Consider the following 15,477-nt stretch of genomic DNA (forward strand, 5'->3'; position numbering starts at 1 on the left):
TTTGCCCCCTTTCAGTTGATTTCATAGGTGGATTTGACTCTTACGGCTATCAAGGTCCACAGAAGACATCTCATTTACAGCTACAGCCCATGTATATGTAAGTACTTAACTTTTGAGATATTCTGCAGAGTGGCAGGCTGATATTAAAGGATCATTAAACTGAAAGATGACGTGACTTAAAAATTCAGAATAGGCAGAAGCCTTTTTTGAGAGACTGAATTCATGCTACGCTTAAGCACCAACATTACTCTTCTGTTGAATTATAATCATTTCTTATGGCAGGGTACAATGTGTCACAGTTGTTTAAATAACACCCAGCTCTCACCTGATTTTCCCCCATTTTCATTCAAGCAGTTTCCACTCAAAGGCAGTGAGAATTCGGTTTAGTAAAAAAATAGTCAAATCTGACGAAACTTGGTTGCAAAAAAGTGGGTTTTATTAGATTTTATCAAAAGTTCAGCAACTTGCTAATGTAGTGGATGCATTTAGCATTTGTCTTACCAGCACACCTGTTCACTGAGGCACCTCCGTGCCTCATTTCCAGTCTCCACATTAAAAAAAAAAAAAAACCAAACCAAATGTAACAACATATGGCGTTTAAAACCAGTTTGAATAGAAGACAGTATTCTACCTAACCAGTGAGAGTGACAACTCCATCCACTGCCTAGAAGTGCAGCCTGATATATTTGGGCGTTAAATGGGTAATCAAATTTCAGCACATACACACAACTGGAGTACCTTCACACTAGAGCTAACAACCAACCATAGACCAGTCTAGGAATAATCATCTCCAAATATTTCTTGTACTGATGCCAACTGCAATTCAGAACAGTCCTGACTGCCCAGATAAATCTTACCTCACTGCTGCAGCCTTTGAAATGTTTTTTGTTTACCATCATTGGCCTAGCACAGCACAGAACAGCTCACAAAGGGGCAACATTTACTTTTTTCCTTTGTTTCTCTTCTCAACGTTTCTTTTGAGGAAAAGAACTGAACACAGGCAAACAACCTCCATCCCAACATACACTTCCATTCACCCTTGAATGTAATTTCATTTCTTCTGATTAGTGGAAGCAAGTCTGCTAATGGATTAGCAGAGTTTTGCATGGAACCGGCATTTGCTCCTTTATCAGTGGTACAATCAATTCTGCGGTAGTGCTTAGGATTGGGCCCTTTGGGAGCTTTGCTAGGAGCTTTTTAATAATCTCAAATTACAATAGTGCGTATCTCCAATGCCATCTTAACTTCAGCTTCCCATCTGTCTGTGCTCAAGTAAAGATTTTTCACCTGCACTTTTGGCACAGTGCTGTGCATTTAGAAAATGTTATTTCCTTCCTAGTATTATGTGTGGCTCATAGGTACTTAGAACAATTCTAATCCTATTTCTTTCTCAGTATACCATACCTTGTCATCAACATATGGAGCCCTCTAGCTGAGATATTATCCCATTCTCTTTATGCTCTCAGTGTTTCTTCCAGAACAGCAGATTGCATTTACTGAGCATCTTCATACAGACTGGAAAGAAAGCTAGACATGTGGAAAAAAAGAAAGCAATACTTTTAAGCTTGTAGCTGAGATGAAGAGAGATATGATTAATCCATGTAAACTCTGTTCCACCTTATTTCAATGCTGTGTTCTCACTGAACGCTGTCTTAACTGAGAGACAGAAACCAGTACGTAAGCTGACGTTTTGTCCAATCAACCCACAGAAGTATTGCCATGTCTCAGCCACAGTCAAACAAAGACACTTCGTGTTTCCCTCTGACTCTACAGTATCTGACAAGGTTCTCTAGAATTGCTACAGTCTGTCCTTAAGAGGCTTTCACAGCATTTAGTAATACCTTTCTGTTATTTACAGCTGAGGCGTACCAGGAACACATGCATATGTATTCACACTGCAGTTGCTCTGTAAACGTAGGCAGACCATTAGGTAGCAGAGTGACAAATTCGAATGTCAAATTAATCAAGCCATGGTTTGATCTGCTTGTAGCACTATTTACAGCAATATTATGTACTGGAAATCAAAACACACTGATATGATAACAGCAGGCCATACTCGATGTTTTAAAGCTTTATTTCTTGGGAGGAAGGGTTTGGTTCCCTAGGGATCTTGTTCACCAGAGAACATTAGTGTTAGTCTCCGTAGTATTCAAGGAGGAAAAAAAAAATACAGGACTTTACATTACTCTCTGCCTAATGTCACCTGCACTTTACAATAGTCAGCATTTCTAGGGGATGAGTGAAAGATAAGAACCATTTAACATAGAAAGGCAGAGGATAAGATAGGATAGGATAGGATAGGATAGGATAGGATAGGATAGGATAGGATAGACCAGACTAGACTAGACTAGACTAGACTAGACTAGACTAGACTTTCTGCTTTATGGAGTCCATTGCCATACTCTCACCACTGTCCAAGGTATAATCATATCCATCCAGGGTACAACTATACCCATACATATCCATATAGCTGTATTCATATAACTATTCCCACAACTGTAACAAAATGTCTTTAAATCCATAGGCAGTGGAGGATATATTAAGAATCATCCTGTCTAATTCCTGCAAAAGATCAAGAAAATATAAAGATAGCTAGTTGCCACCTCTGCGTCCTCTACTATTCAGGCTCACATTGGGTGCAACTCATGTGGAGCTCTGGGTTTATGAGAGAAATAGGAGATAGTTGCCTTTAAATCATCTGGTTACTAAGTATTTCCAAAGGCACAATAGCACCTTTTTTTGTTGTCTATGGCATGGTAGTACCTATAGGTGTGCTGGGCATGCTGCGAAAGTGGAGGAGAACATACGGCTTCATCTTTGAAGAGCTTACCAAAACAATATCAGCTTCTAATGGTAGTACAGATTCTAATAAAATGCAAATTTCAACATGTATTTCAGTAATAATTTATTACTGAATGTATTACCCCACATATTTACCAGATCGACTCATATACAGAAATAGTACAAATCTTGAAGACTTATAGAGTTGTGTGGTAGCTCTCAGTCATCATCCACATACTGCTTGCTGACGTGAATTGATTTAGTGGATTGCGATGACAGAATTCCATCAACAGAAACTTTTATTTCAATTCAAGCCAGACAGATTTACATCCAAGTGATTTAAATCAATTTTAAGTGTTTTATACATGCACAGTTTAATTATTACCCTGAAGGAATGCTGGGTTTAGTAATTGCTAACTGTTAAGACACACTGTTTTGCAATGTTTCCTCCTGCGTGCTAAAGTTAGCACTTCATTTTGTTAATTTGGAGGTTATACTGAACCTACACAAACTTACACGTGCAATTAAATAATTATACTGATTTATTCAGGCTCCTCATGTTTACATTTTTATCGTGTCAGGACTTTTTTAACTAAAGAATTATTACTTTTTATTTGTGATACCAATAAAGCTCTACTCATAAGAACATTCAAACTCATTTTAGGTGCACACAGTACATTTGTGTGGAATTTCATCAGTTATGCAAAACTACCATAAATGAACAGGATACTTAAGGAAAAATAATCTTGACTTATGAAAAGGAAACATCATCTGTAGATAGTGAGTTGAGGTGACTATCTCTGACTACTGTTTCCCTAAATAGTCTAGAATTATTAGATTCAGGCTCACTTTGTTTCTTTTCTCTATATTTTAGCCTTTGAATTCCCATCACAACTCTCCTTATCATCTCTCCCAATTTCACATTTAATTTAAATCAGCTTATTTTTTAAAGAGAAAAATATATTCAATTCAAAATTATGTTTTAAATAAAGTACTGGTGTTTTGGGGGAGAATTATTATCATGACGTTTATCTACTTGTTATAAATGGCTTTTTTTATTATTTAAGTGCCAACAGCGTGCTTTATGCTGTAGAAGCCAAGAGGCCTAGACAGTCCCTTCAAAACGAATATGCTTTTTGAACAGAACAGGACAGAACCGGTGCTCATGTACCTCCTTGCAGTGTGGCCACAGCTGATGTCCTAAAAAGCAGCTTACTGGCATTCTGTGCTGGAGATACCAGTGCTCATTTCCAGACCATGGGAAAACAACAACATGATAAGATGGTGGAAATCAATTGTCAAGAGAAAATTCTGCTCTCGGGAGATGATCGAGGAAGGTGACTAAACACGGCACGGATTCTGATGCACATGAAAAAACACATGGTTGTGGAACAAGACTGCACTGCATGATCACTGCTCTAAAAACAGGAGGAAGGAGGGAGGGGAGAGAGAGATTTTTCTTTACATTTTTCACAGTAAACTTGTTTGCTCAAGAAAAGAAGAAGTGAAGCAAAAAAAAGCATGCGTGTCTGATGCTGATGCCTAATGCACTGGAGAAATTGCTCAAAAGCAGTTCAGCCCTGAAGTGAAGCTTGCTTTCCTCGTATTCTGTGAAGTCTGAGAATCTTTGCATTATATATATATTTTATATATATATGTAAAATACACATGCTAGATATGCATAGAAACACATACACCTACATGCATATAGATCCCTTTATATATGTGTGTGTGTGTATATATACGCCCACTTGTGTGTATTCTGTTACACAGGACTATTAGTAGGCATTGCTTTTCACTAGAAGGCACTTATGGTAGTTTCTGGCTAATAGGATCCTACCTTTCATCGAATATTAGAGGGAAGTTGAGTCAATAACTCAGGGATGGAAGGGTATAGGAGAGGTTAAAGTATTTGACTTACTACCTGATCCCATCTTTTCTCTCTGTTGTATTTACATATGCATTATGCTGGCCATGGTCTCCTAGCCTAAAACTGTAGGATTTGCCTAGATAATTTCTCATACTGAAGATACCTACTTTACCATTCACTTGAAGTATAAATGAAACATAAGCAAGACACAAAAAACAGCACCTAGAGTATAACCACCGTGACACTCAGCAAGTTCATGCAGTACAAATCTGCTGTGTTATTATCTCCTCATGTTTGTGGGATTCAGATATTATCAGCAACATTTCATTTAAATAAACTACCAGCTAAGCCTTGTCTCGCAACCAGCAAAACCTTGTCTGTTTTAGACTGAAAGCTGGAGTTACAAAACACGGGTTTGGGACAGGACTTTTCAGGTGTACGGGGCTGTGACACTTGCACATGCACTCTACTTTGCGAGTGAGCCTTGGGAGACTTTCCCAGGCACCTTCGATTCAGCCCTTCTGTCCTCATACTGCATCACTTCTTGCTTTTACAAAGACAGCTACATTTCTGATGGATTATTATAGGTCAGGTCATCTTCCAGTTGACACCTGGATATATAGTTAAGACTATAATTAAATACCACTCCTACCTAGAACGATTTAGAAAACCTGTGCTGACTTCTCTGACAATGTTCCAGAGAGAGCCAACCGATCACCTGAGCAAACACCTTGCCTTTCTGTCCTCTTCACCCCGTGTCCAGCTGAACTGTTACTGGTTGGTGAATTACACTTGCTGGCAAAAGGGCACCAGAGCAACAGGTATATGGTGGATTATACATATCTTTCTTTTTCTGTCTGTCTTCTAGGTCAAAGTAAATGTGGGGACCACTCAACGTGGGCTGGAGGACCTGTCAAAGAAAGTTTCAGGATGGCCCCCTGGTTCTTCAAAGAGCAAAAAAAATCCAGGTTTTGTGCTAAAAAAAAAAAAAACCACAACAAAAAGCTGATTGAACAGTGAGACAAAAAAACAACAGACACCTTCAGCCCCTCTTTCTAACAGGTACTAAGGGAGATGCCCCGGACCCCCACCTTGGACCTCCTGCCTCCCAGCACCAGAGGGGACAGAGCAGAAGCGTCGGTACCATTTTCTAGCTCTTCCCTATCCCAGCCACCTCCAGCGCGGCCCATCTGGATCAAGACATGAACCCAGCCAATTCGGTGCTTTTGGAGCCCCCTCCACACTCCTGGCCGCGTCGAGTCTCCTTAGTCAACACAACACTAAAAATACCAGGATGACCTTGCAGCAGAAGTCAATAGACAGCACGTTGTTTGCCCTGAAGGCTGTACAGTTCATACTTGCCTTAACCCAACTGCATTGCACATCAGAGAAACTCAGTGCAAGCTTTCTGAAGTAAAGTCCTTTAGGCTCAACATGCTGCTGTTAATTCTGAACGATTTCTAAGTCAGTGGTTTTCTTTTGTTTGATTTTGTTTTGTTTTCATGTCAGGGAATAAGGCTTTGTTGCTCCACAGCTCCAGAGCGACCAAGTAGAAAACTGCCAGCTGTCTGAGAAGTGCTTTACTTTTGAGGCTCCACAGTGGTCAAGAAACAAACAGTTTATAATGGTTAAAAAAAAAAAAAAAGAAATGAGACCTTTTGGGGGTTGGGGTGGGGAAAGGGGTAACATAAACTAATAATTGAACCTACTGGAAATAAGCAGCAGAAACAGTGCTTCTTAATCCCGCTGTTTTTATTTATCGCACTGTAGGTGCTTTTATAGCTATCTCTAAATGTCTTTTACTAACTACAGAGACATCTGCAGATTTCTATCAACAAAGGCCAACCGAATATGTACTAGCTACGTTTACTCTTTTATATCTAATTTCAACTGAAAATTCTCTGTAAGTGAGCTTTTTTTTCTAATTGCACCATAAGGGATCCATATATTTTATTTTTTGGTTTCAGTTGGGGAGGGTGGGGCGGGACTAGTTGAGTTGAAGAAATATTGGAGACCTTTCTGTGGTATATTTGGGGGGATCTGTTGTGTGTTAGAACGTGTATTTTATCTTCCTGTATTATTGTGGCTGAAAAAAAAAACTGTGCTGTTACGTAGTTGGCAACAAGATGCCTTTGGGAATTTTGCTAGTAGGTCAATGTGTATATGAAATACTCTGAACTCCTAGGAACATATGTTTTGTTCTACATCTGATCTGTATTTTCAAGCACTTAGGTGGCTTTCATTAGGAAAAACCCAATATTTTGCTTTTCAGAAACTTGGATTGTCATTGTTTCTTTGCTCAGACCTTGCATAGGCAAACGCACACACCTACCACACCTGAGGTGACCACGTAGCTTTTGAGGGCAAGAGAGAAGGTCGGCGCTTGGAAAGGCTCGAGCTGCCCCCGAGCAACTCCCTTTTCCTTGCTGGCCAAACCCTTGCTCCCGCACGGCTCCCGAGCTCCCACAGCCTGTGCGCTCACGCCGCTCATCCATCCCTGTACAAACCAGTGCCCTTTGCTGTGTCTGCATGGATGTACAGTGTCACAAGCAACAACTCTGGACAATGACAGAGGAACAGGCATTCACCAGTGAAAACCAGATAAGGGACATGTTCAGGAACTATACTTGCATTTATTCAGTGAGATTTTTATATATATATATATATATATATATATATGTAAGTGTGTGTGTGTGTGTATATATCTATGTATATAAAATACACAGGAAGAACTATTGAGAGGGGCTGCATAGCCCAGGAAGCATCTGATGCAGGGGGCCAAGGGCTCGAGCCCCAGATCCTGCTAGGGATTTCCTGCATGAATTAGGCACATCCCCTAGGCCTGATCCCGTAAAGCATTCATTGCTGATTTGGATCCGAAATTTAAATTTTCAAACTTGGGTCCCTGAAATTCTGAGTTCATTCTGGGTAGAGCTGCTTTTCACCCCCTGGAAAATCATGCAACTTCCAAGTGCCAGGCTGAAATTTCCCATAATCTGAAAAATTTTTAAAGTTTCTATTTTTATGTAGTATTAAATATAGCAGATGTACAGTATTAAACACAATGTAGAGGTTTAAATGAAATGAAAATGTCATAACAGGGTATTTTAGCTTTCCCTGTATACCAGTTAATCAAAATCATATTTCTATAAAAATCATTTTTTAATGTGAAAAGAAACCAGTTTAGGCACCTAAGCAGCAATCCAGTTTTCAGAAGATAATTTTGCATATCTTTCAGTGATTTCCTACGGAACGGCAGCTAATGGTAGTTAGCAATTTTAGAAGTCACACAATTTAATGAAATGTCTACACGTAGCTTTTAGGCCTGATTTTAATTTAGAAAATTTTGGCCTTAATTTCTCTGTGTCTTAGTCTTCCCATCTATAAAACAGGAATAATATGTGCCTCACAGGCTTTTTGTGAGGTCTGAATTGTTAATGTTTGTAAAGTGCTTAGGAAATAGGAAGCACATCTAACTATTAAGGATTACAATATAAATGCGTATTCATATATTACATATAGAGTAGATATACACACACTCACATACACATAGTGTACATATATATACACATACATACCTATATGAAGTTGGTATTCATAACCCTGCTTAAGTTGCAGTTAGAGCACCACCATTAAAAAGAAATTAAGGCTGTTGACTACTAAACTAAATGATTAGTGGGCAGATCTCTTCTGGAAGCAGTTTAGAGCACAGTAATGTGAGAATATCTGGATGACATTTTTGATTTGTACAGCTGTATCCTCCTCAAAATCCAGTAAAGAATGTTATTTTTCTAGGCTGGGCTTTTGTTATAAACTTAAATATTCAGAAGGCAAGAGATACAATCCAAATGTGTCTTTTTTTTTCTTTTCTTTTTGGCATTTGTTAATTCTGAATGTATTTTTAACAAAAGTGATTTTTTTGACTTACTAGTGTAATTTGCATTTAAAAAAAATAAATGGAAAAAATATAGGTTTCCAAGCTATTCATAGCCCCCTGCTGCTATTCACAACTTACAGAAAACTTAGAATTACTGTTCCCAGATGAGCAACAATGCAGGATAAAGAATCCTATTACATTTACATGATGACAATCCCGATCTGTGCAGTGCATGGATGTGACAGCACTGAATAGAAATTGCCAGGTCATGACACCATTTTAACTCTGTCATAGGTAGCAGGTATTTTGATTATCACTGACACTAAAAGATTTCGTTTACAAGGCTGACTGCAATACACTCTTCACTTAGAAAATGGGGAGTGGGTTGCCCACTCATCAGGAATTTTAAGCCGATGATAGGTTTACAGTTGCCAACGGTGTTAAGTATTGCAAAAGTAATCCTTGTTAAGAGGGAGTTATGCAACATGGATATTTCCACTGCATTAATTTTCTTTTATATGCTGTTCATTGTCCCTACACTGAAATGATGAAATCCTGTCTTAGGCAACGTCTTTATAGAGCTCACATACATTGACAGCTTGCCTGAGGTCATTTAATAAAGGTGTAGCAGAAAGGGTATACATTTCAAAATACTCAGTCATGCTCTCCTAAGACTATTCCTTAGAAAGAGAGTTCACTAATTATTGTCATTAGGATTTTTTATGCCATAATTGTAGTGCAAGTGATACTTTTCAGTCAGGTAGGGAGAAATGGTTTGTGCTCCACTTGCTTAATTTAAGTACTAGTTGCAATACTCCACTGCCGTGCAGCGTTTTGACAAAGGCTAGTGCAGTATGTATTGATCCCTGGATGTCTCCGGATAGGAGTAGCTATTAACTCAGTGTCTGAAGGTTTTGATCACTTGGCACTCTCACCCTCCATTCAAGCACACTGTTAGTAGGCAAAGCAAAATGCTATACACCATGAGTCCTTCCAGCTTGTAACATTTTCATGTCCAGTCCTCTGTTTTGTTTTTCAGTGCAATTACTCAGAGGATGAGGATTTTTCTCACAAAGATGGAAAGCCTCATGAATAGTCTATGTGTATGTATTGCTTACGTTCTTTCTACTGATGGGTTTCTTCAACATAGCTGAGACAAAACGGATACACTTTTGAGTTTATTTTCTAGCTAATCTGAATCTGGCTTCTTCCACATGTTGCCATGTGGATTGGCAACAGACACTAAAGGTGAGACAGGTTTTATTGAAGAACCGATGCACAGAAATACTGCAGACAGCACTGTGTCCACTGCTCCTTGGAGAAAGACGTAGACAATTGTTATGCTAATTAGTCTGCTTCAAGCTATGTGCAATATTAAATGTAATTACCATGCATAAAAGAAACTGCCCTTTAGACTGCAGTTATTCATTCACGTATAGAATGAATGTGCACGTACAGAAGTGCACAACCAAATGAGTCAGTAGTCACTAATAGGCTTCAACCCCAGCCATGGACTGGAAAATTGTCTCTGTTTGGTCTCATGTCCTGAAAAGTCCCTCTGTTCAGACCTTCATCAAGAGGGGAAATTGCAGCCAGTTGGAGTTGTGACCTTTGCATAGTTGAGTGGGATAGAAAGAAAAATATTGAACTAAATATGGAGTTTTAAGTAGCATCATACATGCATTTGTTGCGCATCTCTCTCTATAGGTACAAAAGATCACTCGAGTTTTTTCATTAGGTCTTATCAAAACACCATCTTTCCTGCTCTCTGTTGAGTCGAAGACTTAGCTCTTGGGACTTCCAAATGCCTTGGTATTATTATTGTGGATAGATAGGAACCTGAGAATTAAAAAAAAATCCTTGTGGTCATCTCTGATTCAAAATGAAATCTCCTGTACAAAAGCCAGACTTCTGCATTCACCAGCGGAAGAGGATCTTTGCTGCCATCTGTTACCTAACCACTTTCCTAGCTTTACCTTTGTCCTGCTGGGAAATATGGAGCTAAACGTGAAGAAGCATGTTCATATTCAGCTTGTGCTCTTCAACAGTCTTCTGTTCTGCCACACAAAATGCCATTTCATATGTATTTCATTTCTTCTCCCTGTCACCATGTCCTTGTCCCATTCTCACTCTTCCCCTATGCCTGAACACAACCCCAAATATCCTCCCCAAATTACATACTGCCCGTTGTTTCAAACTGTTCACACAATGATGGTGATGACAGACATGGAGGACGGTGTCACTGTGGATATGTGCAAAACTGGAAGACGAGGAAGCACAAAGGTTAAGTACGTCCTCCCAAGGCCCCAGACACAGTGAGACACTGAACAGAACGGTAAAGGTTGGCAGTGTTACAGAACCTGTGAGGTACAGCAAGCCTTAGTAGAAATCATTTTCAAATGTGCAATTACATTTGCTAAAGCTATAATTCAGTGAGTACAAAGAGTCATAAATATCCAGAGCTACAAAAGGCACAGGTGAACTAGAAGAAAATTCATAGAAACCGTGTTTGTGAACACATTGACTAAATCAGATTCACATTTCAGTCTCTTCGAATTTGTCTCTGATGTTTTTTTTTCCTCTTGCAAACATTTGTATGGTTGGTTTCAGTGCACGCAGGTGTTCGGAAAGGAACTCTTTGTTCCTAGGAGAACATGTAAGTATGTACAATTGCATTAATTTACATGGGATTCTCAATATTCATGCATCTATGTGCATCTGTGCTAAATGTTGGCTCATTTCTCTCCACGCATACATACCTGTTATCAGAGTATATTTCATGATGAGGATACAAAACCACACACAGTCTCTCCTCTTTTCTACTTAGCTTTTCCTACCCTTCCTCTCAAGTGATTCAAAGCCCTGAGTGTTTATTTTTCAGAAGGGCATTCTGTATACTGGATGTACAAGCATGGTGCAATCTGTGAACACAGTAAATAAGGCAGTCCTTTTGCAAAGAGCTTATATGTTAAATAAAGTAAGTAAATGAGACCATTTCATTTAAAAAAAGAAAAAGAAAAAGAAAAATATGATCTCACAGTCCCACTCTGCTGTTAAATTTTGATCAATCAAAAAAGTGGATGCCAAACAACTTCAGGAAAAGGAGAAAGACAGGAAAAAAAGGGAACTTGGAGTACAATCATAAGGTAATATGAGAGTTGATGAAAAGAATGAGCCAATTATATCTCACTAGAGTATCTGATTAATTATGATAGCTCCATATAGATGTATTATGTCATATCCTACATTTTTAAGGTATCTAAAGCAGTAGCTATGGAAGAAGAACAACATCAAAGGGACTGCAAATTGATGCCATCACAAAAGGTTGATGGATTGATTCAATTAATCAGTAAGTCATTTCTAAGAGTTCTGCAGGGATTTATTTACCAAACACTTACATTGTTTATTTTGTTCTCTGGATGGCACCTGTACTACCATTTTTCTTCATTATCCTTCTTGTTTCATTCATCAATTTCTGACAAATATTTTCATGCTGATATGTGGTATGTTATGCATGTAAATTTTCCACATTTACTGATTTAAAGCAATACACTCAGAGCTTCCAGTAGCCAAGAACTTTTGTTTATTTCCCTTAGGTCCTGAGAAATACTAGCCGTCTATAATTAGTATAAAGATGTGTTTTCCATTTAATCTTTGCTTCCCCTGTCTGCTCAGCATGACAGGGATGTACAGGCTTGTCTAACATAACATGTGGGTACCTGCTTAAACTTTAGACAGAAACTTACTACGAAAAACATTTTGAACATAAGGTTTGGCCTTACATTTTGTAGTTCAAATCCAGGAAAACAATGCATGACTATTTTAAAAATGTCAGCAGTTTCACTATGTTTTCCATAGGATTAAATAACTTTTTTATTTTAATATTGTCATAGTATGTGCTTCAAAGTAAATATACGGGAATGGCCAAATTAGATCAAATCACAGATTACAAAATGGCAGATGCTGGGCAGGACAGAAGTCTGGGAAGGACGAAGAACTGAAAGAGAAAGGAAACCATGCTTTGAAAGTGCCGAGTCTCATTTGGAGGAAATTTTTTATTTATAACCTGATGTATCATTTTAATTCCTGTTTTGTGATTGCTTTTAAACTATCAGGCACTGAACCTCTAAATCAAAACGTATTTCTCATGTGGTCATTGCATACATATATGCAGCGTGGGTGTGATTTTCAGGCATCTTCAGCACTGGCCAAAATCTGACCCCACTTTTAGGTGGCTAGGAACAACTTGTCAGAAAACGTAAAAGATCACAGTCCCAGTGACAAGAGCCATGGCAGTCTGCACCATGTGACGGCCTACCCGAGTGGATTTAGAAAACTCCACCCTATCTAATAAACTGGAGGGCATCAGGGGGATGGAGGCAGAAAAATGAAAGTACAAAATTTAAAGACTAATGAAGATGTTAGCAGCGTGAAATCATGGTACAAGTCTGATTACAATAAAAAAGTTTGTGGTGCAAAGGTAATGGTGGGGAGACTATCAAAACCAAGGACAAGATGACAGAGGAAACCATGTCAGCATAAACGAGGGGCTGACCCCTATACCAGACACCCCCGGCTGACTTAAAGGAGTAACACTGCCTGGACTGCATGAATGATGATGCTGTGCTGTTCCTTGTGTCTGCAAAGATGATCTTGGATCAAGAAAGGCAGCACATGGTCACATTATAGGTGGTGGTAACACACAGGCAATGATTTCAGAGAGCCATATAACATACGACCAGCGCCATTTGCCTCTATCTTCCCATTTTTCTCTGTCCACCAGTTTCGTTCTCTTGGAATTGTTTCCAATAATGCAAATGGTTGCTAGGATTCTTGTTCTTAGCTTTGATTTATTTTTTTTATTTTTGCATCAGCAATTAAAAACTATTTCTTTCTTCCTATCAAGTTTGAAAATTACACACCCTAAGATAAAATGGGCTGTGTGTAGTCTTAGATACAAATATTTATCCCCAGGTCTGGTTTGTAAGAGACAGATGGAGCCAGACACTTCTCAGTGGTACCCAGTGACAGGACCGGAGGCAGTGGGCACACACTGAAACACAGGAGGTTCCCTCTGAACATCAGGAAACACTTTCTTACTGTCAGGGTGATCGAGCACTGACACTGGTTGCCCAGAGAGGTTGTGGGGTCTCCATCCTTGGACACAATCAAACCCTGACTGGACATGGTCCTGGGCAACCTGCTGTGGGTGGCCCTGCTTGAGCAGGGGGGTTGGACTAAATGATCACCAGAGACGCCTTCCTGTGTCAGCCATTCTCTGATTCTGTTATTCGCCTCTCATTTAAGCTACATTTGTTTCCCATTGGAAATACTCCTAGCATCTCAAGAGGATGCAAAAATCTTGCTTCTTGTGCTGAGGGAATCTCAGAATTAACCTTGGTAGTGAAAATAAGAGTTTTATGTATAAAAAAAAAAGCTTTCAGGAAAAACATCAGTTTCTAAAATGTATTGGTTATTATTTTTCCCTTCTTCGAGTCTCCTGCAGTTGGCTACCTGGATGAAATTCCAGCTCCATTAAGGTCAGTAGGAATTTTGCTGTTTGTTTCAGTGAGAATTCAGAATCTCACTCTTTGCAATTAAGATGCCTGAATATTTGCTTTGCTTGAAAAACAAAAACCCACAGCAATTACCCCCAATAATTTTTAAATGCCTCTACAAAATTTCTGATTTTTTCCCCTTTCATGCTCAGCATTTGTGAAACGCATGGTCTGGTGATATAAAAATTTTATCTATACTCATTTGTGCTGACCTACATAACTCACTCATTGCCACATTTGTGCCAGTAAAATCTTTCTATCATTCCCACTCTTCTGTGTATTTCATTTCATGTGAATGAATATCACGCCAGGGGATTAGCACCCTGGGAGACTTTCTGCAAAACATGAGTATTAAGGAGGAATCAAAAGACATTTGCATAGCTATTTGGCCAATGTGATAGTGAGAATCTGCTACATGACCTTTTCTCCCTTTATAAATAAATGTTAACTATTAGTTGTAACCTACAATTCTCAGACTAAGTATTTCACGTCCTTCTAGCTTCTCGCTCAATTGCACAGAGCTCTTCAGACTTGATAAGTTTTCCATTGAGCAAACTAATTCAGCAGCAGGGAAATTTTTGCACATAAACAGAAAGATAAAGCACAACCTCAAAAGGTGGGCTAATAATATTCAGTGCTTCTGGAAATCCAATAGTTTTGCCAAAAGAATCACTCAGTCTGGAGTTTCTCCTGTGCAAAAAATGCCTCTTGTTCATTAATTCACAGCCTGAAATGTAGTTCCTGACAAAGCTCTGTCCAAGTGAGACCCCCACCCTGACAGTCATTGACATGTACAACCCCATATTCTGCTCCATGAAAGGAAATATATGAGAAACTGCTTCTTCAGGCCTGTTCCCTTGAGCTTGTCTTTCTCACGCCTGGATGCTTGAGACTGTTGCCTCACAACAGTCTCAGTTCTCATGGGCATGTTGGGTAATTAAACTGAACTGCTAGTGAGTGCCAATTAAAATTAAGCAGGGTCTCTACGCCCTTAGTGACAAAGCATCCAGTGTGTCAGTGACGCTGTGCCACCTGAGCAGGGCCAGCCCTAGGCAGACATGGAGCAGAGAAGCCCTTCAAGCAGGGGCAGCCAGGAACGGCAGCAAGATCTACCACCCTGTTCCCTGCTCCCTGCTCCCTGCTCCTGCCAGAGACCCAAACACCCACACCCTGCACTGGCTCCAGCACCAGCAGTTCCCAGAAGTGACCAACGGTACCGTCCAAGAGGTCACATTCTTCTGGCACCAGCAGGAGTAGCAAGTCTGGATCATAGAATCATAGAATCATTGAATCATTAAGGTTGGAAAAGACCTCTAAGATCATCGAGTCCAACCATCAACGCAACACCACTATGCCCACTAAACCATGTCCCTAAGCGCCTCATCTACACG

The 15,477-nt window shown here is 39.4% G+C and overlaps 1 protein-coding gene across 1 annotated transcript in view; it reads left to right on the top strand.

The window, feature by feature from the left end:
* The window catches only part of NKAIN2 (sodium/potassium transporting ATPase interacting 2), a 562,467-nt gene extending 556,186 nt beyond the window's left edge, over positions 1–6,281 (top strand). The window contains exons 6-7 of the mRNA XM_075145763.1: positions 16–97; positions 5,520–6,281. Coding sequence (XP_075001864.1) covers positions 16–97; positions 5,520–5,529 — 92 coding nt within the window. The 3' untranslated portion in view covers positions 5,530–6,281. The remainder of the gene's footprint in view (positions 1–15; positions 98–5,519) is intronic.
* Positions 6,282–15,477: the final 9,196 nt, after the last annotated feature.

Source organism: Calonectris borealis, chromosome 3 (assembly GCF_964195595.1).
Source record: "Calonectris borealis chromosome 3, bCalBor7.hap1.2, whole genome shotgun sequence".
In the NCBI taxonomy this organism is placed as follows: domain Eukaryota; kingdom Metazoa; phylum Chordata; class Aves; order Procellariiformes; family Procellariidae; genus Calonectris; species Calonectris borealis.